This window comes from Stegostoma tigrinum, chromosome 21 (assembly GCF_030684315.1).
Source record: "Stegostoma tigrinum isolate sSteTig4 chromosome 21, sSteTig4.hap1, whole genome shotgun sequence".
In the NCBI taxonomy this organism is placed as follows: Eukaryota; Metazoa; Chordata; class Chondrichthyes; order Orectolobiformes; family Stegostomatidae; genus Stegostoma; species Stegostoma tigrinum.
The window spans coordinates 16,992,998-17,019,346 of NC_081374.1; the positions used below are offsets into that span (position 1 = coordinate 16,992,998).

The following is a 26,349-nucleotide window of genomic DNA, read 5'->3' on the forward strand; positions in this document are numbered from 1 at the left end:
TACTCTCTGATTGCACTGTCCGTAGCTGCATTTTTCTTTTCAAATGTAACAGAGTTTCCAGCAGCTGGTGGCCATAATGAGGAAGGGCAACTGGAGCAGTTGTGCTCGGATCTGGAGTAGCAGATACTGATGGTGGAGAAGGGTACATACAGGGCAGCTGGATCAGTTGACCTGAGAATTCCATTTCTGAAAAGAATCTGTGGAGAAACCAATGCCTTTGGGGAAAGAGGCCTGATGGGCAGTAGGGTCGTACAGATTTGGATTTCCTTCTAAATATAAATCATAAGCTTAATTCCTTTTAAATACCATATTTTCCTTGTTTAGCCTTAATTTTCTTCCATGTTTGTAATGACTTGATGCCAATGGAATAAAGAATCCCTGCTTCATGATCTTCCGGCTGTCAATACATTCAAATGACACATAACACTAATTGCTAAGCCTCTTGTGTTTCTTCTCATACTGTAATGATATTTCCATCAAATATGATCTCCGCTGTTGTTTTCTTAGCAACAGTTTCTTGTTCTTGGCCTCAGATTCCTAACTAACTGAAGAGTTGGTAATGCTTGCAATAGATGGCAGTGATTGAAATTCCTTGTCAAATTCTTAAATTGTTCATTTAGAATTTGTGGTCCATTGTAAGGTACAATCATCTTGCGAAATCGCACTTCCCAAATGTAAGACCTACATCCAGCAATGTTTTCAGAACGTCCCTGACTCTATCATTATGCTCCTCAAATGGAAAAGGTGCAGGCAGAAATTGAAAGAATGCACAGTAGGAGGTAATTCCATTGATCATAGTACCTGCTACATGACATTCAGGTCTGGTGACTCTGGAATCATGGAGCAGAATATCATCCACACTGCATATTATTCTGTCTTCCTCTTGAAGTATACTGGACATTGTTATTCCACGGGGTAATCTGTTAAAGTATTATGACCAAAAGGTATTATAAAAGTCGTTACCAATCTTGATTCTTGATACAAAGGTAATTGAATAAATCCATTGCTAACATAAAATAATTTTTAAAGCAATAGTAGAAGACAGTGTATTCCCAATTCAGATTTGTGAAGGTCAAGATAATTGGGCTGTGAGATTTGCAATTAGGGATAATAGTGATAAAACCTGATTTTTGATTTTTGTGTTGAGGATTGAGAATAGAAGGAATGATGCTATCCAGCAATGGAAACATACAAAATAGGAGTAGGTCATTAAGCCCTTTTGAGACTGCACTGCTATTCAGTGTGATCATGGCTGATCAACTCTGTACCTTGTTGTCACTTTTTCCCCATCCCTTTCAACCCCTTTTACACCAAGAGCTATATCTAATTCCTTGAAGACATTCAATGTTTTGACTTCAACCACTTTCTGTGGCAGAGAATTTCACACACTCACCACTCTCTCTGGGTCAAGAAATTTTTCCTCATCCCAGTCCTAATTAGCCTACCTTTTATTCCTGGAGCATAATCCTCAGTCTGAACTCCCCAGTTATTGGGAACTTCCTTCCTGTGTTTACCTTGTTTAGTCCAGTTGAAATTTATAGGCTTTTATGAGACACCCCTTCTAAGCTACAGTGAATATAGTCTTAATTGATCCAGCTTGTCTTCATACATCAGTCCTGGCATTTCAGGAAACTGTCTGGTAAACCCTTTTGTTGCAATCCTTTCATAGCCAAGACATCCTTCCTCAGGAAATGAAAGCAAAACTGCTTACAATGCTGAAGGTGTGGTCTCACGAAGACCTTCTACAATTGCAGCAAGAAGTCCCTGCTCTAGTACTCAAATTTCTTAATATGAAAGCCAACATACAATTTGCATTCCTCGCTTGCTGCACTTTCATGCTAAATTTTAATGACTGTTGTACATGTCTCATCGCACTTTCTGCTTTCCCAATCTATCACCATTCAGATAATGTGCCCTCCTGTGCTTGCTATCAAAGTGGGATAATCACATTAGACTTTATTATACTACAGTAATCTATGCTAGAACTTTAATACTGAATCTTTCATTCTTGCTTGGGTAAATCATAAAGCAAAAATCAACCTATTCTAATTGTCTTTAACGAAAAAACAAAAGATAAATCTTTCAAGTGCTTTTTCAAAGCTTTCTGAAACTTGTATTTCTACTCCATAGCTGGCTTGTGAAAGTTTACCATACTGTTCAATAAGACAATATGAAAAAAAGGTCTATATGTTATAGTAGTTTAAAGAGAAGAGATCAATGAGACAGGAGTAGTAATTCTGTGCATTTTTATCATGTTACAGGGCACATTTTTGTAAAAGTTGGTTCAGGGAGAAACTTAGAATGTCATGAGAGTAAAGCTATTTTTCTCCCCTTGATGTATACAGATTTAGCAACTGCTTATTCAAATGCATGTTTACGTATCCATTGAAAAAAACATGAAAATGCATGTATTTACTCCCAAAAAGAGTCAGCAATGTGCAATTCCTTTGATAGCACCTTTTATATTCATGGCTTCTACGATCTAGGAGGACAAGGACATCAGACGCATGCGCTCACCACAAAGTGCAGTTTCCCATCCAACCCGTAGACCATTCTGATTTGGAAGTATATTGTCACTAGGTCAACAACCTTGAAACTATTTCCTAAAAACTTTGTGATGCATCTGAACTCCAAGAACTACAGCAATTCAAGAAGACAGCTCACCACCACCACTTCTCTCAAAGGCAACCAGGTTGGGCAAGATATGCTGGCCTATACACATCCCATGAACAAATTCATGTTTTTAAAAAGGGTATAGTATAGCCTTGCAAACATCCGACAAATAAATAAAGATGATAATTTGGTTGTATTTTAGTTGAGATAAATGATGGTCAGGTAACCAGGAGTACTCTGTGTTCCTTTCCCAATACAGCAATGAGATCTGAAACAAGAACAGAAATTGCTGGGGAAACTCAACAGATCTGGAAGCATTTGCAGGAAGAAAGCAGAGTTAATGCTTCGGGTCCATTAACTCTTCATCAGAACAATTAACAGCTAGGAAAAAAATGGTATTTATGTTGAAGCTTAATTTTGGAGGGGAGGAGCAAAGAGACAGATAGATGGACAGATGGAGATGGAGTCCAGAGAAAAAGAAAGAGAGATATGAAATGAGATCAGGGGATGGCAGGCCAGGTTGGAAGAAAAGCTGAATAAATGATAATTAGGGGTGAGAATTGGAGAAAATGGGTGAGCTGTACTGAAAGCAACCCATATAATGTGATAATAAAATGTGAGGCTGGATGAAAACAGCAGGCCCTTTTGTGCTTTTGTGCTCCTGAGATGCTGCTGGGCCTGCTGTGTTCATCCAGCCTCACATTTTATTATCTTGGATTCTCCAGCATCTGCAGTTCCCATTAACACCCATATAATGTGATAATGGGCTTAGGAGTACATGAAAATGAGTGACTGTGCTAAAAAAAATCCATGTAATAATAAGACTAGGTATGGAGTAGGTTAAAACATGGAAGAATGGAATCAGTTATTGAACTTAGTGTTGAGTCCTAGATGTTGCAAGGTCCCCAAGCAGAAAATGAGATGCTTGGGAACGGTCACCCATTCCCATGTACTCCTAAGCTGATTATCACATTATATGGTTGCATTTAGTACAGCGCACCCATTTTTTTCCTACTCTTAACTCATACTTATTCAGCTTTTCTTCTATTCTACTATCTATAATCCCCTTGTTTACTTACCCCTTTCATATCTCTCTCTGGGTTCTATCTCCACCTATCCACACATCTCTCTCTCACCTCCCCACCATTAACATCACCAATATCAGCTTCAGCATAAATACAACTTTTTCTTGCTGCTAACAATTCTAATGAAGAGTCACCAGACTTGAAATGTTAACTATGTTTTCTTCTCACAGATCTACCAGACCTTCTCTAGCAACTTCTGTTTTTGTTTCATATTTTCAGCATCTGCAATCATTTTGTTTTATTTTAGAATACGAGATCTTTCACACTTATCCAAATAGATCTGACACTGCATTCAAAAAACACTGACTGGTAATAAGGGACTCCTTCAGTGTCTGGAACATCAACCTAAAATTATGCTGAAATCCTGCATTAGGGCTTCAACTCACAACCTTCTGGCTGTGGAAAAATCTTATGGTCAAAATGACACTGTTCAGGTCACGGTCAATTCATTGTAATGTTAGTATACCTTTGAAATTGTGCATTGAGACATTTCATTCTTCAATAGTGTAAACAAAATACATTTTAAAAATGAAATATAGAAACTAATTTATTCAGTAAGTTGAATGTGTTTAATGAGATGCATGACACAAGCACATAATTACAGAGTAAGATATTAAAATGGCACAAATCACACATTTATATGAATTACTCCATCCTTAATATTCGTACACTTAAAAGATAGCGCATCGTATTTTGGCATGGTGGTGAATGGCACTCTGAGGGATTAGAATTATATTTAATATTCTAGGCTCTGAAATTATCAGAAGTACAAGCTGAAATATGCCACTCTGTTCCTGTGTTTCCGAAATTCTTTGTCACTGGCAAGCTAAAAATAAAGCAAATTTTAAAATTGATTTAGTTTTGTTTCAACATGTATTGTTTTACCTCCTTTGAAAGTTCTGAATCATGCTGATATTTTCTATAGATATTAGACATATGCTGGTACCTTGCCATTCTTCTGCAAATTTAGACAGTAAGCATTATCAAGTTACCTGATCATGGCATATAATGGTTAAGCTCAATCCTCAACCTGCAACAACATGCAGTTTTTTAACAGGTAAGGCTGGACAGTGATCAGGAAAGGAAACCCCAGCTTCCCTTTTCTTGACCAGGCATGCTGAAACCCTTCTTGGCACTATTAAAGCAAAGATTAACCAATCTAACACAACATCAGTATAATCAAATTTGAGTTACTGGGTTTGCACGACCTCAGTTGTACTTTGGTAAGGCATCATTCATGAAATCAGAAAGACTTGCATGTTATCTTGACAGCCTCATGATTTAACTCGAGCCAAATATTACAGGTCAAATATGTGCTGGTTAAGAAACAACCACCCAATTATTCTGTTCCCATTTTCCAGCACTTATGCCTTGGCATCACATGTGCTCATCTAGGTACTTCTTAAATGTTATGACTGTTTTCCTTACATATCCTGTAATCCTCCTGCCCCTGATCATTGATTCATCCACAAGAGGGAAAAAAATCCTTCCAGTCTATCTATTTATGCCTCTCATAATTTTATACATCCATATATGCCAAGCATGCCAGAAACTTTTTCTCTCTCCACAGATGCTGCCAGACCGGTCAAGTTTCTCCAGCATTTTCTACATTTGTTTCAGATTGCCAACACAAGGATCTGAAGGTTAACTTTTTTCACACAGAATGTCATGCATGTATGGAATGAGCTGCCAGAGCAAATGGTGGATGCGGGTACAGTTACAACCTTTAAATGGCATCTGGTTGAAAATATGAATAGGAAGGGTTTAGAGTGAAATGAGGCCAAATGTTGGCAATGGGATTAGGTCAGATTGCGATGAGTTGGCACAGACAAATTGGACCAAAGGGTGTGTTTCCATGCTGTACGAACCTATGGCTATGATTCTGAGTGCAGAATTTTGCCTTAATTCATGTCTGTGCTTGACTAATTAGGCTCAAAGGACATTCTTAACACTTTGTTAACCATACCTCAATTCTCAAAGTTCGTTTTTGGGGAGCTGGAACCAAATTCCAGTCTGGAGCACCAAATTTCATTGGCCATGTTACATGTTGGTTCCTTTGTTCATTAGGCTGATATGTACCAGGACTAAAAAAAAATCACAAAATTCATTTGTTAGCACTGGATGTACAGATGAATCTAATATCAATTTAGAAACAAATGTAACTGTTTATTATTTGTGTCTAAAATATCTAAAATAGATTTAAAAGGAATTATTACATTCAGTGCATTGTGGTAAACCTGGATTAAAAAATGCAATTCATCCAAAAGAAGAGTAGTTTTTAAATTTGTTTAAAAATTCTAAATTAATTATCTCATTCAGTTTGTTTTTGTTCAGACTGTAGAGGCCTAAGTGGTTCCTATTATGTATTATCCATCCATGAGGTTTTATCTACAAGTCAATTAAGTACAATAATTTCCAGGAAATATTTAACAAAAGGTTTTGTGGATAAACACTTGCTAGACAGAGGAAATCAAAGGTCATTAGGACTAAATGGGAAAATGAAATTCAAAACACAAACATGAAAGACCCTTAGCACCTCCCAAACCCAAGGCCTCCTCCATTGAGGAGGACAAGGGCAGCAGATACATGGGGACACCAACGCTTTTAAGTTCTCATCCATGCCACTGACCATCCTGACTTGGAAATACATTGCCATTCCTTCACTCACACTGGGTCAAAATCCCAGAATTCCCTCCCTGTGATCTACTGGCAGCATACAGACTGCCACAGTTCAAAGAGGCAGTTCACTGCCACCTTCTCAAGGCTACTAGAGATGGGAAATAAATTCTGGCCACATAGCGATGCCCACATCCGAGGAAAAATAAAATCCCAGATCTGTCATGATCTTATTGAAGAGTGGAGCAGGCTTGACATACCCAGTGGTCTACCTCTATTTTCAATTTGTATTTTTATATGACCCAGATGAACTAATGTATGAAACTGATGCAGCGCAGATAGGCTAAAATAATCTCTCCAACGACAAGCTTTTTCAGGAAATGGAAGCCGTTATTAAAAGTAAATGTCTACAATCACTTTATGATACCATTGTGAAAATGGTATATAATGGACATGGATCTGATTCATTATTGTTGACTCCTAATTTCACAAAAGCCACAAAGAAAACAACTCTAGCTAAAAACTTCACACTTTCTGTAAATGAAGAGATCAGTTACAAATAGGAATAAATCTGTTCTTTAATAGCTTTACATACCCAGGAACCACCAATTTATTCAATGAACTCTGTCTTCTACTTGCAGTTGAAGAACCAAATGGAACACTGGATGGCTTGAAAGTCCGATCCCTTCCCAATCTTCTCTGATATACTGCAGGGCCAGGTGATACAGTCAGCTGTTTAGAGCAGGTTAAAATAAAATCATACAATTCACAAAACAGCAGCAGAGACAAATGAAAAGCAGACACAAAAGGACATAGCAGAAGACAAAGTGAGGATAATGGGAATGAGACAACTGCCAAAGGAGAAACCAAAAAAGTGATACATAGGAAATGGTAATCAAGGTAAGGTGATGGAGGGGCAACAACAAAAATAGAGGTAACGTGTTGTTTCCAAATTTTATGGACAAAGAGTTAAACATCAACAAGAATGCATCAGAAAGGATATTGGTCAGATGAATGCAATTAGTCATAGAGGCATTGAGATATACAGCACGGCCCTTTGATTCAACTCATCCACACCAACCAGATATCGTAAATTAATCTAGTCCCATTTGCCCAGACTTGGCCCATATCCCTCTAAATCCTTCCTATTCATACAACCCATCTTCATACCTTTTAAATATTGTAATTGTACCTGCCTCCACTTCATCTGGCAACTCATTCCATACATGCACCACCTTCTGTGTGGAAAAAGCTGCTTCTTAAATCCCTTTTAAATATTTTTCCTTTCACCTTAAACCATGTCCTCTAGTTTTGGAGTCACCCACACTGGGGAAAAGACCTCATCTATTTACCCTATCTGTGCCCCTCATGATTTTATAAACCCCTAAAAGGTCACCCCTCACGCTCCGACACTCCAGGGAAAATAGCCCCAGTCTATTTAGCCTCTCCGTATTGCTCAAACCCTCCAACTCTAGCAGCATGCTTGTAAATCTTTTCTTAACCCTTTCAAGTTTCACAACATCTTTCCCATAGCTAGGGTTTTCTCTAAAATTTAAACAAAATGTTGCTGTGAAGTGATCAAACATTTTAACTGATAGTTTAAAGTATGTATCAATGTAGATGTGGGAACAACAATTTATGGGGTCAATTCAGAGAGCCTGGGATAGAAATCATGCATCATGGGCCTTCTCTTGTTTCAAGGGACTTTGTTCACGTTCCTCCCACCTCCCAGCATCCTCTCTGATGAAGGGTCTAGGCCCAAAACGTCAGCTTTTATGCTCCTGAGATGCTGCTTGGCCTGCTGTGTTCATCCAGTTTCACACCTTATTACCCTTTAACCCTCAATAGCTTTTTATCAAACACCATTGCAATGCATTCTGAACCTATAGTACAGCATAGTGCAACTCAATCACGCCAGAGTATGTGCCAATACTTACTAAAATATATCTAATCAGTCATATCACTATCACACGGCCCAGCCCCATGTTTTCTTTCTCATGTTTTTCACCAACAACTAACCACTTAAGTTTTCAACTCTAATTTGAAACTGTATCCACCACTATATCATGGAAAGAGTTTGTTACAACTCCTAAGCAGGTTTTGGGTGAAAGTTTTTCTTTGTGTCACTTCTGGTTCTTTTGCCAGTTGACCTAAATTACATTAGATCTAAGTTACCTGATTGTCAATCTTTTAGTCAGTGGAAACAGTTGCTTATTTAGTCTATCTACACTCTTCATGATTTTATACATCTCTATAAAACCCCCTTAGCTTCTTGGCTCCAAGAAGAACAATCCCAGATTCTCAGTGAACCCTTTTTCCTGGAGCTATTCTGTTAAATCTCTTCTGAACCCTCTACAAAGCCTTTACATTTTTCTACTGCCCTGAATTGGAAACTATAAATCACAGTTATGTTGAGCTGTTTTGTATGGGTTCAGCTCTAATTCTTAGCCTTTGTACGCCATGCCTCTATTTAGAAAGCACTTTGAAAACTCAGGATTCAGTATGATACACTTTACAACTCTGGCTTAGTCAGATAACTGTGCACGACTTGGCCATTCACAGACTAGTTTTAGCAGCTGTGAGTGAGAAACAGCTTGTGTTTGGAGGAGCAGCTCATACCAATCTATCTCGGATGTGTGAGGACTGCCTTTCTCCGGTCATCACTTGCGAAAGGGGCAATGCTGTCTGAGCCCAGATTCCATTAAGGCAAGGGACTCAGTGATTGGTACAATCTCCACACCTTTTCCTGTCAGTCAGTTCAATTAAACAACTAGGCAGACATTACCTCCAGCAATGAAGTGGGCCAAGGGATATAAGAGAATCATGACATTGATGTTAGTGTACAATCTGCTGCTAAATGACCAGGATATGGATTTTGCAATTCAACTGCAGCAACATTCTAATCTCTGAAAGATCTGAGATTAGACAAATTAAATCAGTGGCTAAGCCACATTAAACACACATCCATTCACTTTCCAGCATCAGCTTTAACAGCAGAATGGGCTGGCACTATGACACTTGCATTCCTCCCCTATCCAGAAACAGCTTGGAAGAAGTTAAACTTGAGCAAAGGTACAACATAATTTGTACATTGGCTACTTTGAGCACTGCTCTGAAGTCTTTGCCTTCTATCCATTCTGAAGCAGACACTTTCAGTCATCTGGAGTGTCAGATTATAGACAGTGGTCATGGTGAACCACTTAAAACATGACAATCTTTTAAAACCATGCCCTTCTACCATAAGGGGGAACAGTTTCCAGTTTGCTTTAGTTGAATTTCAGGTTTGAATATTGTCACCCTCTTAGCCAGCCAGACTTCCACCCTTATAAAAGTTCACTATCAGATAGTTCAAATCCAACTATTGAAATGCACATATGTATTTTTAAAATTAATTCTTACTGCAAATTCATAGCCTACCTTCGGCAGAAATCGAACTGACGTTCTTGCTCCTAGTGCATAGCCCATTTTACTCTCTGGTTTCCTTTCTAAGTTATCAACAAAACTATTTGTCTGCAAAATAGAACATATATCAGAGACTAACTGAGATGAGTGGGATGGTGGCTTGGAGGTTATGTCATTGGAGTAAGACACCACCTGATAATCCCGACATGGTAATTCAAATTGAATAAATTGCTGGAATTTTACTGTAATTACTTAAATAAATCTGAAATCAGAAACGGGGGCAATAGTGACAATAAAATTAACAGATTCTTGGAAAATAACTCAATTGGTTCATTAATGTTCTTTAATGAAAGAAATCTTATTCAATTTTGCCTATTTGAGACTGGATTCACAATAATGTTTCAGTCAGTCCACTAATGAGGTGAAGATAAATGCAAGGATTATTTTTGTTTGATGGATCCAATGAAATCCTAACCATAAAATAATTATTCATTTATCTTTTTTTCTGGAAATGGTAAAGAGAAATATTCACAAAATATTTACAACATTTCTGCCCGTAGCAGCCAGATGAATCGATCCATGAGCGTTCAGTATTCCATTCAGTTATTTCCTCAAAATATTGTTTTGAAAAAATTTTGTCTTCATTCAAGTGCTTCGATATTTTACATATTGTATATCACATCTCATACATTCACTCTGCTTAAAAGTAGAGTTATGAACTTGAGGACCCCCCATCTCCTCCTCTCATAGCTTTTAGGTTAAGGATTTAATGAAATATGTCACATCATCTTTTATAATCTGCTTCTATCACTAACCCAGTTGCCTGCAGTATAAAATTCCATATATTCTGAATGAGTTATCTTGATCATCTGATAACATTAACTTTAATTCTGGCTAATAACATTCTAAGCATGGTCCTGGAAAGAAGGTGCTTAAACCTTCTGATTATCTTAACACCTAGAATGAGTGTGTGCATTTGCTGGGTATGGAAGTGTCTAAATCTTCAACTTGTGGAAACTTAATTTAGATTGTAATTTGTGATTTGCTTAAATAGAAATCAAACTGTTTACTTCTGTACTTAGAAGCTTGTCTGAGCAAGCTCATTTTCAAAGGCTGTATTAGGACAGCAGCCTAATTGAGAAGTAGCTGAAACTGGAACCTCATTTACTGTGCATGCTAGGCATGGCATTTGTGGAATACATACCTGTATAAGTATGCAACCCAATGAGTTAAATGTCTCAAGAAGTTCACTGGAGAAAGGAGAGAGGTGTTTGATTTTTGCCCAACAATGTAGCTGATTGGTGAATATTCTAGTCTTTAAAGAGAAACTAAAGTCTATAGTTTGTGCTCAGCTCTTCAGTCCATTTTTTAATAGCTTGGTAGGCATAAAATTGATTCTAGTGCTTGTTCAGGGAAAAAGCAAACTGACAATAATGTGCAAAAACCACAAATGGTAGTGATTCTAATTAATAACTATTTGATTACAATAGAGACAGTAAATTGGATGATGTGTTGTAGTTGTACCATGTAGGAGTTGTGGTAATCCACAGTGATCACATCTGTAGCACGTTACATCTGTAAGTTTGAGTAACTTTGCATCTGTGTTGAGTATTTGATTTTATGAGCTGTTCACATTGCAGTGCATCAGGGAGGGAAAAGATTACCTGGACAGTTTGCTCCCAAAGGCTCCAGAAGACTCTAAGCTATTTTGGATCGATAATGTGCAATGAGACAGGTTTAATGAATGACCTCAGAATAAAAGAATAAATGGAAGGTGTCACTGGCTTAATGGTATTATCACCATTGATCATGGGACCACGATAATGTTCTGGGGACCTAGGTTCAAATCCAGGCGTGATAGATGGTTAAGTGTGAATTCAATGAAAGACTAGAATTAAGAATCAAAGAATGATCATTGTCAATTGTCAGGGAGAAAACCCATCTGGTTCACTAATATATTCTTGGGAAGGAAATTGCTGTTCTCATCAAGTCTGGCCTACATGTAACTCCAGACCCACAGCAGTGTGGTTGACTTTTAACTGCCCTCTGGGCAATTAGGGAAGGGCAATAAATGTTGGTCTAACCAGCCACACCCACGTCCTATGAATGAAAAGAAGTCCTCTAAGGAAGAGTAGCATTAAATTTAAGAGCAAAAAGCTTGGGTTGGAAACAACTGTAAGTACACAGAAATGACAGCAGTGTTGGTTGGAGTGGACTGGGATAGGGTTTAGCAAAAAGAAAAATTTGTTGATGAACAACAGGAGATATCTTTTGAAAAAAGGTCATGACTCATACAAAGGTACATCTCAGGAAGAAGGATTCTGGGAAGGGAATAAACCAACCCTGTGTGGCCAGGGAAGTTAAGGATAGGATCAAAGTGAAAAAAAAATACAACAGGTTACAAAGATCATAGGGAAATTGAAGAATTAAGAGAAATAAAAACCAACAAAACAGGAGCATAAAGTTGAGGGAGAAAATAAACGGAGGTGAACTAGCAAATAACTCAAAAACAGATGTTAAAACGTCTTCAAATATATAAAAGGGAATCGAGATAACAGTGAACATTTGGCCCTTAGAGAACAAGGCTGGAGAAATAATGTGGAGATACAAAATAGCACAGGATTTGAACAGATTCTTTGTATCAGCCTTCATGACTAATAGCGTTTCAGACTTATTGAATAATGAAGAGGTGAGGGGATGGGGAGGAAATAAATGTAATAACTATCACTTATAGAAAAAGTACTAGGGAAGTAAATACAGCTAAAGGCTGGTAGATCCTCTGGACCTATTGGGTTGCATCCTAAGATATTAAAGGAAGTAGCTACAGAGAAAGTGGATGCACTGGTCATAATCATTCAAGAATCCCTGGATTCAGGAAAGTATCACTGGACTAAAAAACTATCAATATAATGACCTTATTCAAAAAAGGAGGGAGACGAGAAAAACAGCTTTTAACTCTGCTGTTGGGGGAAACTGTTAGTCTATTATAAAGTATGTAATGGCAGAGCATTTAGAAACTCATACTATAATCAAACAGAGTCAGCATGTTTTCATGACAAAATTTCTGTTCTTTAAGGAGGAAACAAGAAAGGTTGATAAAGGGGAGCTAGTAGATGTTGTATATTTAGATTTTCAAAAGGCATTTAATATGGTACCATACATCAGGCTACTTAAGAAAATAAGAGCACATAATATTGCGGGTTGCATAGACAGAGGATTGGCTAATTAATAGAACTTGGAGTTGGCATAAATGTAGCTTTTTCAGGATAGTGACCTGCAATGAATGCAGTGCCAGAGGGATCAGTGTGGGGCCACAATTATTTATAATCTATATCAATTACTTGTAATGGATGTGACTGTCCTGTCGCCAAGATTGTAGATGATACAAGAATAGGTGGGAAGGCAAGTAGTGATAATCATACTCTACAGAGGGAAATACAGATTAGATGAGTGGCAGAAATTTGACAGGTAGAATATAATCTATCACACTCCTACTCCTGCCTTGCAAAAGATGGACAGCCTTTGGGGAGTTAGGATGTGAGTTACTTGCTACAAGATTCCTAGCGTCTGATCTGTTACTACAGCCATAGTACATTTATGTCGAGTTTAATTATGTTTCTGGTCAATGATATCTACAGGATGTTGAAGTTATGCACTTTGACAGGAAGAAAAGAGGAGCAAATGTTATTTAATTGAGGAAAGAATGCTGAATGCTACAGCATGGAAGGGTTTGGGGGTTCTCATGCATAAATCCCTAAAAGCTATCCTCCACATTCAGTAGATAATAGGGAAGGCAAATCAAAGCTTTGTCTTTATTTCGTTGGGAATGGAATATAAAAAATTGCTAAAACTATAAAAGATACTGGTCAGACCACAGCTGAAACACTGTGGACAGTTCTGATCCCTCTATATAAGAGAAGATCTACCATTAGAACATAGAACATAGAACAGTACAGCACAGAACAGGCCCTTCAGCCCACAATGTTGTGCCGACCATTGATCCTCATGTATGCACCCTCAAATTTCTGTGACCAGATGCATGTCCAGCAGTCTCTTAAATGTCCCCAATGACCTTGCTTCCACAACTGCTGCTGGCAACACATTCCATGCTCTCACAACTCTCTGTATAAAGAACCCGCCTCTGACATCCCCTCTATACTTTCCTCCAACCAGCTTAAAACTATGACCCCTCGTGCTAGCCTTTTCTGCCCTGGGAAATAGTCTCTGGCTATCAACTCTATCTATGCCTCTCATTATCTTGAATATCTCAATTAGGCCCCCTCTCCTCCTCCTTTTCTCCAATGAAAAGAGTCCGAGCTCAGTCAACCGCTCTTCATAAGATAAGCCCTCCAGTCCAGGCAGCATCCTGGTAAACCTCCTCTGAACCCTCTCCAAAGCATCCATATCTTTCCAATAATAGGGCGACCAGAACTGGACACAGTATTCCAAGTGCAGTCTAACCAAAGTTTTATACAGCTGCAACAAGATCTCACGACTCTTAAACTCAATCCCCCTGTTAATGAAAGCCAAAACACCATATGCTTTCTTAACAACCCTGTCCACTTGGGTGGCCATTTTTAAGGGATCTATGTATCTGCACACCAAGATCCCTCTGTTCCTCCACACTGCCAAGAATCCTATCCTAAATCCTGTACTCAGCTTTCAAATTCAACCTTCCAAAATGCATCACCTCGCATTTATCCAGGTTGAACTCCATCCGCCACCTCTCAGCCCATCTCTGCATCCTGTCAATGTCCCGCTGTAGCCTACAACAGCCCTCTATACTGTCAACAACACCTCCAACCTTTGTGTCGTCTGCAAACTTGCTGACCCATCCTTCAAACCCCTCATCCAAGTTATTAATAAAAATTACAAACAGTAGAGGCCCAAGGACAGAGCTCTGTGGAACACCACTCACCACTGAGCATTGGATGGTGCTACAGAAAGAAGTCTACAACTTGTGGACAGGTCTTGCAGAATAATTATCAGGTGACTAGTTAGCCAATAATTTCCATGCTTCTCTTCGTAGACGAGACAATTTTCTGTTCTTTGACAGTAACCCTAGATTCACTAACTGGTTTTACACACCTTATGTTCATGTTAAAATGTTGGAGAAAGTTCAGAAAAGGCTTCTTAGGTTGGTCTCGGGTATGGAAGGGTAGGTTGAATAGATTGGGCCTGTACTCAACACAGTTTAGGACAGTAGGAGACATTATTGAAACTTACAAGATACTTAGAAATTTTGACAGAGTGGATGCAGAAAGATTGTTTCCTTTTTGGGCAGTTTAGGGTCAGTGAGCACAATCTCAAAATATTTTAAAACAGTTTAAACAGTTTGGTTCTCATCCTGTACCTACATTTACTCTCTTGTTATACGATGAATGGTGAAATTAAAATTAAAAATTCATCCATACAAGATAGGTGTCATAGCGGCCAGGTCCACAATTTGGTGTTCCTCTTATTGGGGGAAATTCATTTCCAAGTCTGTCTGGGGACCAGTAGAGTGGAAACATCTTACGATCAGGAACATTTGTTGGCAAATTGTTCTTTTTTGCTAGGAGAATTCAAGAGAAAACATCAACACAATTTACTACAGTGTAATAGTTCTGAAACAACTAATAATTACTTCAACAGTTACAGTTTTATATTAATGAAATGAAGGGTCTGAAAATATCTTGGGTAGTTGGTGGTGCTGGCTTGGACAGCATTTATTGCCCATTCTTAGTTGCTCCTGACGGTGAGCTGACTTCTTCACCTGCTGAGTCCATTGGATGTAGATATACCCACAATGCCATTAGGCAGGGAGTTCCAGGATTTTGACCCAGCAGACTCTGAAAGATCATATCCATTAATGATAATTATGTAGTCTGGTACCATATCACGCCTTTTGATCCATTTTACTTGGCTTACTAGAACATTTTAAATACAACTTAGCTAAAATTTTGAAAATAAGGATTTGTTCTGTTTTTTTAAGCAATTTAAGCAATATATTTCCAAGTGAAGACAGTGAGTGCCTTGGAGGGGAACTTGCAGGTGGGGTGGTCTTCCTATGTATCTGCTACTCTTGTTCTTCTAAATGGAAATGGTCACGGGTTTGAAAGGTGCTGTCTAAGGAGCCTTGTTGAATTTCTTGTAGATAGAAGCAGTAATGTATACTGAATGTCAGTGGTTGAGGGGCTGAGTGTCTGTAGATGTGGTGCCAATATAGTTGGCTGCTTTGACCTAGACGGTGTCAAGCTTCTTGAATGTTGTTGGAGCTGCACTCATCCAGGCAAGTGGGGAGTAATCTATCACACACCTGACTTCTGCCTTGCAAAAGATGGACAGCCTTTGGGGAGTTAGGATATGAGTTACTTGCTACAAGATTCCTAGCCTCTGTTCTGTTATTACAGCCACAGTACATTTAAGTCTAGTTCAATTATGTTTCTGGTCAATGATACCTATAGGATGTTGATACTGAGGGCTTCAGTACTGGTTATACGAATGAATGTCAAGGGGCAATCATTAGATTCTCCTGTTGGAGATGTTCATCATGTGCCACTGTGCAGTGCAAATATTACTGACTATGTGTGGCACCCCAAGTCTGGATCTTGTCGAGGTCTTGCTGCATTTGGGCCTGGACTGCTTCAGTATCTCAGAAGTTGCAAATGGTGCTGAACATTGTGCTGTCATCAACAACTGCCCGCACTTCTTCCCTTTTGAATCTTGATGGTCATTGATCAAACAGTTAAAGATGGTTAGACCTAGGACACTACCCTGAGAAACTCTTGCAGAGAGGTCTTAATGCTGAGATAACTGACCTCTAATTACCACAACCATTGTCCATTATGCCAAGTATGACTTCTGAAGAGTTTCCCCCAATTCCCAGTAAACCTAGTTTTAATTGAACTCCTTAACACCACACTCAGTTGAATGTGGCTTTGCCATCGAGTCTCATCTCATCTCACCTCTGGAATTCAACTGCTTTGCCATGTTTTACCAAGACTTTAATGAGGTTAGGAGCTGAGTGCCCTGGTGGAACCCAAATGAATGTCAGTGAGTAGGTTGAGCAAGTGCTGCTTTTTGTTTTTATTCACTTGTGGGCCATAGGCTTTGCTAGCTGTCCAACATTTATTGCGCAACACTAGCTGCCCTTGAACTAAGTGGTTTGCTCGGCTACTTCACACAGCAGTCAAGTACATTGCTGTGGGCCTGGAGTCACCACATAGGCCAGACCAGGTGAGGATAGCAGATTTCCTTCCCTGAAGGAAAATCATGATGTGGACATGCCAGTGTTGGACTGGGATGGACAACGTCAGAAATCATATGACATCAGGTGAAAGTCCAACGGTTTTATTTGAAAACTCAAGCTTTTGGAGTCTCAGTAACACCTGAAAAAGGATTAATGCTCCAAAAGTTTGAGTTTTCAAATAAACCTGTTGGACTATAACCTGGTGTCGTGTGAAGGAAATCGGCAATGGTTTCATGATCATCATTGGATTCTTAATTCCAGGTTTTTTTTAAAAATTGAATTCACATTCCACCATCTGCTGTGGCAGGATTCAAATTCAGATCCCCAGAACATTAGCTGATCTTCTGTACTAATAGTCTAACTATAATATCATCAGGCAAGCATCTCCACTTGATGGCACTGTTCATGAAACCTTCGATCACTTTACTGATAATAGCATACTGATGTGGCAGTAATTGGCTAGGTTGGATTTGTCCTGCTTTTTGTGTACAAGACATACCTGGGCAATTTTCCACATTGTTGGGTAGATGCCAGTGTTGTAACTGTACCGGAACAGCTCGGCTACAGAGAGCAGAAAATTCTGGAGCACATCTTCAGTACTTTGTGCTAGAATTTTGTCAGAACCCATAGCCTTTGCAGCAAATGTCTCCAACCACTTCTTGCTATTGCATGGAGTAAATCAAATTGGCTGAAGACTTGCATCTGTAATGCAGGGGACCACTGGCTGAAGATTGCTGCAAATGTTTCAGCCTTATTTTTTGCACTGATATGCTGAGCTTCCCCATCATCGAGGCTACAGATATTTGTGCAGCCTCCTCCTCCAGAGAGTTGTTTAATTGCCCAACACCATTCATGATTAGATGTGACAGGACTGTAGGGCTTACATCTGATTTGTTGACTACAGAATTCCCTAGCTCCATGCTGTTTGGCATGTATGTTGTCCTGTTTCGTAACTTCTCCAGGTTGATACCTCAATTTTAGAAATGAATGCTTAGAGTGAGGGAGATGGAATATGGTACAAGGTACATGATTTCCTGGATAACAAAGTGTGGGGCTGAATGAACACAGCAGGCCAAACAGCATCTTAGGAGCACAAGAGCTGACGTTTCGGGCCTAGACTGTTCATCTGATGTTTTAATCTGTGTTTTAATCCACCAGGGCCATTCAGCTGCTGACCTCATAAAAGCCTTGGTTCAAACATTGCAAAGCAGTTGAATTCCAGAGGTGAGGTGAGATGAGAGTAACTGCCCTTGATGGCAAAGCCACATTCGACTGAGTGTGGTGTTAAGGAGTTCAGTTAAAACTAGGTTTCCTGGCCTGGCCTGATGCCATGAGACCTCATTGTCCAGAGTCATATTGAGGCTTCCCTGGGCAACTCCTTTCGGTATACAATTGTGCCACCACCTCTGCTGGGTTTGTTCTGCTGGCGGGACAGGACATACCCAGGGATGGTGATGGTGGTATCTGTGACATTGCCTGTAAGGCACAATTATGTCAGACTACAGTAGCTCCCTTATGTTATTAAGACTTTGCAGGATTGACAAGAATGTCAGTCTCCAGAACCTTACCTGGGTCTCTGGATTACTAGTCCAGTGGTAATATCACTATTACCCTTGGACCCTCTTGCATCCTTATTCCCACCAACTATTGTGTCAGCTGCACACTTAGAAAAATTACAAATGGTTCTCACATCCGAATCATTGACAGTCTCTCATCGAGGGCCCAAGCTCTGTTACAAGCAGTTACCCACTTGTCACAGCCTGCCAATCTGAAGTGATTTATTTATTCCCACACTTTGGGCAAAATCTTACCAGGCTCTGAATAGCAAGGGTTGTGGTGAGAAGTCTGGGAGAGTCACATGAGAATTCCAGCAAGGTCTATCTCAACACTAGGAGAAACTAAATGCATTTTCCAAAAATTCTGGACATTGAAGTGAGATTCTTGTTAGGAAGCAACAGAGCCTTAATAATGGGGATTATTGCTCATTTCACCTCCATTAATATATAGCCTTCTATCTTACCACAAAACTGGTAAAAACTAGATTCCAAGAACTCCTAACATGAAAGTCCGAGTAGTTACCTAGAGACTACCCTTCACCACTCGCTATTCTAGATTAATATCTCTGGGGCAGGCTCTAGAGGAGTAGCTGCATATTCTCTACGTCCATGGGTGCTGGCATCCGACACATGTTAGCCTCTCTGTGCCATCCTGTCACTTACAGTACACCTTACACTTTGGAATACAGTGGCAACTATCATTTCAATGCTGCTGTACATGACATGCATGGACACCCAACTCACAGACTGGACCAGGTTGCATATCAGTTCTCACTTGCTTTGTGTCTAACTAGATGCTTGCAGTATCCGTACCTTACTTTGACTTTTTGTTGTTTTCCTCTTCTGCTAGAACATAAAGGCCTATAGTACTGCTGTTCAGTGCTGCCACAAAGGAGGGGAGGTGATGGTTTTGTGGTATTATCACTGAACTGTTAATCCAGAGACCCAGACAATGTTCTTGGGGACCTGGGTTCTAATCCTGCCATGGCATATGGTGGAATTTGAATTCAATGAATATCTGGAATTAAGAGTCTAATGTGAATGATGAATTCATTGCCAATTGTTGGGGGAAAACCCATCTGGTTCACTAACGTCCTTCAGGGTAGGGAAACTGACATCCTTACCTGGTCTGGCCTCCATGTGACAACTGGCAATGTGGTTGACTGTTAACTGCCCTCTAGGCAATTAGAGTTGGGTAATAAATGCTGCCTAGGTAGTGACACCTCATCAAATGAATGAATAAACATTAGGAAAAAAAGCCAGGCAACTTGTCACAGTTGTCAGCATCAAGGCCACGTTGCTGTCAAACATCATGCTCATTGATTTCACGCCTGCCCATGTGCCAGCTGCCTATGTATAAACATTTCTGTCCAGTCCAGTCCCCTCTGGAGTGTCCTGAGAGAGGAACTCCAGAGGGCATGTGCACAGTACCTCCTCCAGTTGGGTGTACTGGCACCACCCTGTCTCCTTCTGATGAAGGGGTAACTGCAATGAGGTCAGGTGATCCCCCATCCTCCTGTCACCTTATTATTTGTCCTGGGGAACCACTGGCTCAGGCAATGGAGTGTAGACCCTGTGACAACTGAATCTTGGCTCTCCATGGCAGCTGCCAACTGCCTATGGAGGCAACCAGACTGTCACATAGCTGAGACAACACAGTCCCCATGGTATCACTGTTATCTCGCTGCCATTGCCCCTTCCACAAACATGCCTGCTGGAACATTTGAATGAAGTCTTAGATGGCCAATACAATGGGATCACAGTCTCCTGTCTGGGGTTCAGCAGGTGCCTGGTCTCCAGCAGTCCTCCAAATGTTTTTTCCTTGACCAGCTGCATAGATATGGCAGTGAAGTGCTCACCAGCAGAAGCTCCCGCCTCTGATCTAGGAAAGATCATCATTATTTGAGCTCTCGGAGCTGCAGGAGGCAGCTTTGCCAGTGCTTCCTCTGAGGCTTCCATGCTCTCTTTCTCCACTGGTGGAGGGGGCATAGTTTACAGGGGAATCCTCTTGACAGCAGGCACTGTGGCTGCCATGATAGTACGTGCAGGAGACAAGAAACAATGCAGTAACCAAGGGGTGGATGTTGTGGCAATGTTAAATGTGCAGGGGAGGAAGTGGGAGAGTAGCCCAACAATGAACACAGCGCCTCACCCGGTCGCTGTGAGACAGTGGTTTCTGCATTGCCACAGGATGACTCCCAGGCTTCACTGGCCAACTCCAAGATCCTCTCCTCATCGGGGTAAAGGAGCTAAATGTCAGGTACTCCACCAGTATCATGGCCCTTTCAGATCTGTTATGGGCTATTCTATCCTGCAATGGGGCCAAGGGATGGATTTAGTGAAATGAAAGTGGCTGGCACAGCACTGAGTGCTGGTACGGACTGTTTGGAAAGGGGTATGGTACAGGCAAGGTGGCAAGTTGACCGGCATGAAGAAGATGTTGAGAGAGCATGCAAGATTGGTGGACTTGAGTCCCTGGGAGTCAGATTGCACTGATCAGGGTGGTGACCAGAACAAGTTGGCCTGGTATGGTGACTTTGTCTCCTCTGGTGAGGTGGCAGCTCTCCTTTGCATCATCCCATCTACTGGGGCTTTAAGGTCCCGATAGACAAAGTGACGTACCAATTTGCCCCTTTTTTTGCAACGTTGAGGAAAGAATGTGCAGAAACAGGTAAGACAGCTCCAGAGCGCCAGCACTTAACCAGGCATGCAACAGCATTTTAAATATGGCACTCATGATAGGAATGCCAGGCTGTCCTGGCAATGACCAGTACTTCCGGCTCTGGAGAATGGGGCTAGTATCAGATGAGATGGGCACCACAAAGGCAAGGTAGATAGTGAATGAGGCATGTTTGGGACAGTAGTGCAAGAAATCTTTAATGAAACTCCATGAAAACGACACAGCCAAAATGTCATAGAATCATTGAACCCGTTGGTGTGAATGTGGCCATTCAGCCCATCAAATCTGCCCCCAATCCTCCAAACAGCATCCCATCACCCCCATCCTGTCCTGGTAAACCCACTTTTACCATGGCTAATCCATCTAGCCTGCACATGCCTCAACATTATGGGCAATTTACTATGGAAAATCCATCTAACCTGCACATCTTTGGACTATGGGAGGAAACCAAGCATCTGGAGGAAGTCCCACACAAACATTGGGAGAATGTGCAAACTCCACACAGACAGTCACCCGTGGCTGGTATTGAACTTGGTCCCTGGTGCTGTGGGGCAGAAATGCTAACCACAGTGCCACCCCTTAAATCATAATATGATAATATTACAGTAAATACGGTAAGATCCAGCCCTTCATTTCAGTCTGTTAACCAATCCTTAATCTACATTCATATATTAACCCCAGTCATGCATGTTTACTGACCTTATTTAAGGGACTTCATCAAGAGCCTTGTGAAAAGCCAAATAGACTATATCCATTAATACTACCTTATTGATTCTGTTACTAATATTCCTGTGTTGACTCTGCCTAATCAAACTATAGTTTTTATTAATGCCCAGTAATCACATCCTTTACAATTGATTCTTGTATTTTCCCTGCTACTGACATCAGGCTAACAGATCTGTAATTCTCTTTCCTTCCTTTCTTAAACTGTGAGATTACATTTGTAACCTGTTGGTCAGTAAGCATCATTACATATTTAGTAGAATTTAAAAAGTTATCAATTTACCCACAATTTCTGTACCCATATCTTTCAAAACTCTAGGGTGATGATCAAATGCCAGGGATTTGTCAACTTTCAACCCAATACAATGTTTTATGGATGCAAATTTTTTTCAGATCTTCAGGCTCTTGGATCTCAATTATTTCAATGACTGCGTATACTTTTCTTCATGAATACAGACACAAAATACTTAGTTTCTCTGCCATTTCTCTATTTCCCCATATAAATTCTTTGGTTTCTGCCTGTTATGGTCCTACATTTATCATTGACAATCTTTCCCTTTTTTATATACTTAAAAAACTTTTACAGTTCAGTTTTATGTTTGACACTGGTTTACATTCATATTCTGTTCTCGCTTTATCAGTTTCTTAGTCCTACTTTTGAATTTTATAATCTTGCAAATCTCAGATTTGCAACATTTTTGGCAACTTTATAAACCTCCTCCTTTGACAGAGGAACAGGAATCTATGCAAGTAGTCAGAGGAATAGGATGCCAGGACAAGAACAAAAGGTAAAAACGGGAATAAGAAAAGTGATGGCAGAGAAACCAAAAGCCAGGGTCAAACAGTGCCACAGTTGAAAATAATGGCAAAAGGACAAGTAATGCAAAAACAGACAAGCTTTAAGGCTTTATGCCTTAATGCCTAGAGTACTCACATAAAAATGAATTGTGCAAGTAGATGAAAACAGATTTGAAGTAGTTGGAGTTACTGAACATGGCTGCACAGTGACCAGGAATGGGGAATGACTCCTCAGGACTATTCAGTACTTAGGGAGGATAGACAAAGAGGAAAATTCTAAAAGACTAGACAGGAAGGATATTCCCAATTATGGGGGAGTCCAGAACCAGGGGTTATAGTCTAAGGATATGGGGGCAAACTATTTTAGAGTTGTATGAAAAATTTCTTTATCCAGAGAGTGGTGAGCCTCTGGAATTTGCAAGCACAAAGCAGTCAAGGCCAAAGCATTATATGATTTCCAGAAGCAATTGCATATAACACTTGAAGCTAATGGGATCAAAGGATATGAGAGGATTATTGTGAACAGGTTATTGAATTGGATATCAGCAATGATCATAATGAATGTTAGAGCAGGCTTGAAGGGTTGAATGGCCTACTCATATTCCTAATTTCTACATATGTTTCTAATACTACCTTGAACTTCATTTATCCACGGGTCTCTCACTTTCTTGTTGGGTATTTTTTGTTTCAAAGGAGTTTTTTTTTAAAAAATAGGTGTCAATTATTAAATACTAGCAATTGCCTATCTATGTCCAACTCTTTTTAATGTATTTTTCCAACCATCATAGCCAATAACCAATCTACTTCTCCAAATTACCTTTGTTTAGATTTAAGAACCAAGTGTCAATTGAACCAAAGGTAATACAGTGTGGGGCTGGAGGAACACAGCAGGTCAGCCAGCATCAGAAGAAGGGTCCCAACCTGAAACATCAGCTTTCCTGCTCCTCTGATGCTGCCTGACCTGCTGTGTTCCCCCTGCTCCACAGTTATCTCTGAGTCCAGCGTCGGCAGTTTTTACGATCTCTAAGTCAATTGAACAAAATTCTTTTTTGTTTGTAAATGAGAATTTTCTCATTGCTCAGTATGTTGCTTCTGAAAGCCATCTCAAGGACATTCTAAGAACTCTTCCTCCACAGTATTAGTTTTTCAACCCTATATGTAGACTGAGTTCACCCACAACTATTGCATTTCCTTTCTATATGCTCTTCTAATTTCCTGATTTAACCCCTTCCACTACTCTTACTATTATTAATATTGCTATTACCACTACTGCTTCGCCTGTAAAGCACTACTACAAAAAATTGCTGCCCCTTGCTGTTTCTTAGCTCCAACCAACCAGATTCCACATCCTGTTCTGATCAAAGATTATCATTTCCTAATGTATTGACCCCTTCCCTTACTATTAGCACTACCCCTTCTCCTTTTTCCCTTTTTGCCTGTCCTCCCTAAACATCCTATGTCTTTTTAATATTTAGTTCCCACTCTTGGTCATCCTGTTGCCATGAATCTGTAATGGCAAATAAGTTTGCCCAAGATAATTCTAGTTGCCCCAAGAATTCACCCATACAATTCAAATCCTCCTTCCTGCACCATTTCTTCAGCTACATGTTAATTCACACACAATCTTCCTATTTATACACTCAATAGCACGTGGTACTGGGAGTAAAATTGAGATTACTGCAGTCAAGCTCTTACTTTTCAATTTCTTCCCTGTATCCTTAAATCCTTTGAAAATCTCAACCCTCTCTCTACTTGTGCTGCTAGTATCAATGTGGATCATGGCCTTTGACTGTTCACACATGTCCGAATGAATGTCCTGCAGTCATTCAGTGACATTGTTGACCCAGGCATTGGAAGGCAACATATAGTCCTGATGTCATACCTACAGGTACAGAAATGTCTGTCTGTTCTCTTTTTCTTGAATCACTCCCTACTATTGTCTTACCTCTCTCTTCCCCTGCTCCCCCTTACTTGTGCAGCTGGTGACGCTACTAAAATGGCTGTTTGTAAATACCTCCAAGTATCCTGCACTGTTGCCAGCATCCAGCAGCAAAGATACTGGATACAGAGTTGGGAGCTTCCTATACTTCCTGCTGGTTCTTTCTGAGATGCCTAAAAATCACCAACTCTTTCTCTGCTTGCATGCTCTGTGTTTAATGTGCTTTCCATATCGCTTGAAAGGTGTACTGTAGTGACTCTGACCTCTACAAACTCTGAGCTCAAAATTTTGTAGTTGATGACTCTGCAAATCTAGGCCACATGAAGCATCCGTGACACCACCTGGCTCAGAGTGGGCATTTCACTCAGCCAAGCTGTTCTGCCATGGCTTAAGCTACTTTCTGAGTATTTGGTTTGAAATTCATCTATAAACTGCAGAATCATAAGACTGAGCATAAGAAATCCTGCAGTAGGCTGCCTACACTCAAAATTAGAGGCACATTTCCACCTAAGTAATACCATGAATGATATATTGAGAAAATAAGCTGCAACAAATTCTAAAGTTGTTCTGCTTAATTGTAAAAGTCAATTGTTAGTCTTTTGTAATTTTTAGATAATAGAACAAACCTAATATTTGGGGCAATGATATTGATATGGAAAGGTTTTTGAATTAAAAAGAGATTACATTTTATTTGTCATGAGTTAGGAACCAACCATTGTGAGAATTTACATCTAAGAGTGCCACTGTAGTCAACTGCTGAGCAACTATGTATCAGTCAAATAAAAACTAATTGAACAACTGGAAGAAATACTCTCAAAGAAGCCCTACCATTCTTAGTTGCAAAGTGATTTCCTCAAATTGTATGGAACTAGAAAATGTGATGCTGTTTGAAAAGAAACTCATTCAATGGTAACTTTCAAAGTGGCACTGGAATTGTATTTGAAATTTAAGAAAAAAAAATACATACCAACTGAGAAAGAATTATACTGATCCAATAGCTCTACCAGAGAGACAGCATAGATTTGATGGGCCAAATAGCTGGTCAGAAGATTCTATCTTCAAAAACAAAAAAAGTCACCAGCTTGAAATGCAACACACCCAACATGGTAAGCTATTGTTTCCTTTCAATTCACCCTGGATTCTCTAAAAGCAGCAAACACCCATCAGAAAGGAAACTGGTTTTCCACTCTATTTCACGCTGGCAAATCCTTGCGGATTTAGACACTATTTAGCCCTTTAAACCGGCTCCCTATAGGCCAGATGAGGACACACTGCTGGTTCCATTCAATGTTTCATTTCAGTGTCCCCCTCCCTGTCTGCAGTTCCATGCCGCAGCTAACAAAAACACACTGAATAGATCCGAGTGGAAACATCTCACCTGTCCATTTCGGAGCCATGCCGAACACTGTTACATTCCGTTACCAACGGTTACCCAGTGTTTACCTGCAAACCACCAGCTGCACGCATGCGCTTGGGATTTACAGCGTCTCGAGTCCTGAGAGCAAGAATATACTTCCCACCCCCCGGAGCCCGATTTTATTTTCCCTTACCCCCCCCCCCCCACCCCGCATTAATCCCGTATAAAAAGGCTGACTGCCAAAAAACGTGGTGTGAATGGCAAAGAAGGGGACATTTCCAGTGCACTGTTCACTTTACAAAGTTACTCAGATCAGCGAATTGGTGATTATAGAATGATACAGCAAAGA

At 40.1% G+C, this 26,349-nt stretch overlaps 1 protein-coding gene across 2 annotated transcripts; it reads right to left on the reverse strand.

Annotated features, from left to right (window-relative positions):
• Nucleotides 1–4,271: 4,271 nt before the first annotated feature.
• Nucleotides 4,272–26,102, reverse strand: LOC125462940 (protein pitchfork-like). 2 transcript variants are annotated; one of them, XM_048553458.1, is made up of 6 exons: nucleotides 26,022–26,102; nucleotides 15,131–15,270; nucleotides 9,732–9,824; nucleotides 6,910–7,046; nucleotides 5,665–5,782; nucleotides 4,272–4,524 (listed from the first exon to the last, which is right to left on the reverse strand). In XM_048553458.1, exons 1-6 carry the CDS (start codon nucleotides 26,038–26,040, stop codon nucleotides 4,459–4,461), a joined length of 573 nt encoding a protein of 190 aa, XP_048409415.1. In that variant the 5' UTR covers nucleotides 26,041–26,102; the 3' UTR covers nucleotides 4,272–4,458. The 2 variants fall into 2 exon arrangements, with proteins under 2 accessions (XP_048409415.1, XP_048409416.1); XM_048553459.1 differs by lacking the exon at nucleotides 9,732–9,824.
• Nucleotides 26,103–26,349: the final 247 nt, after the last annotated feature.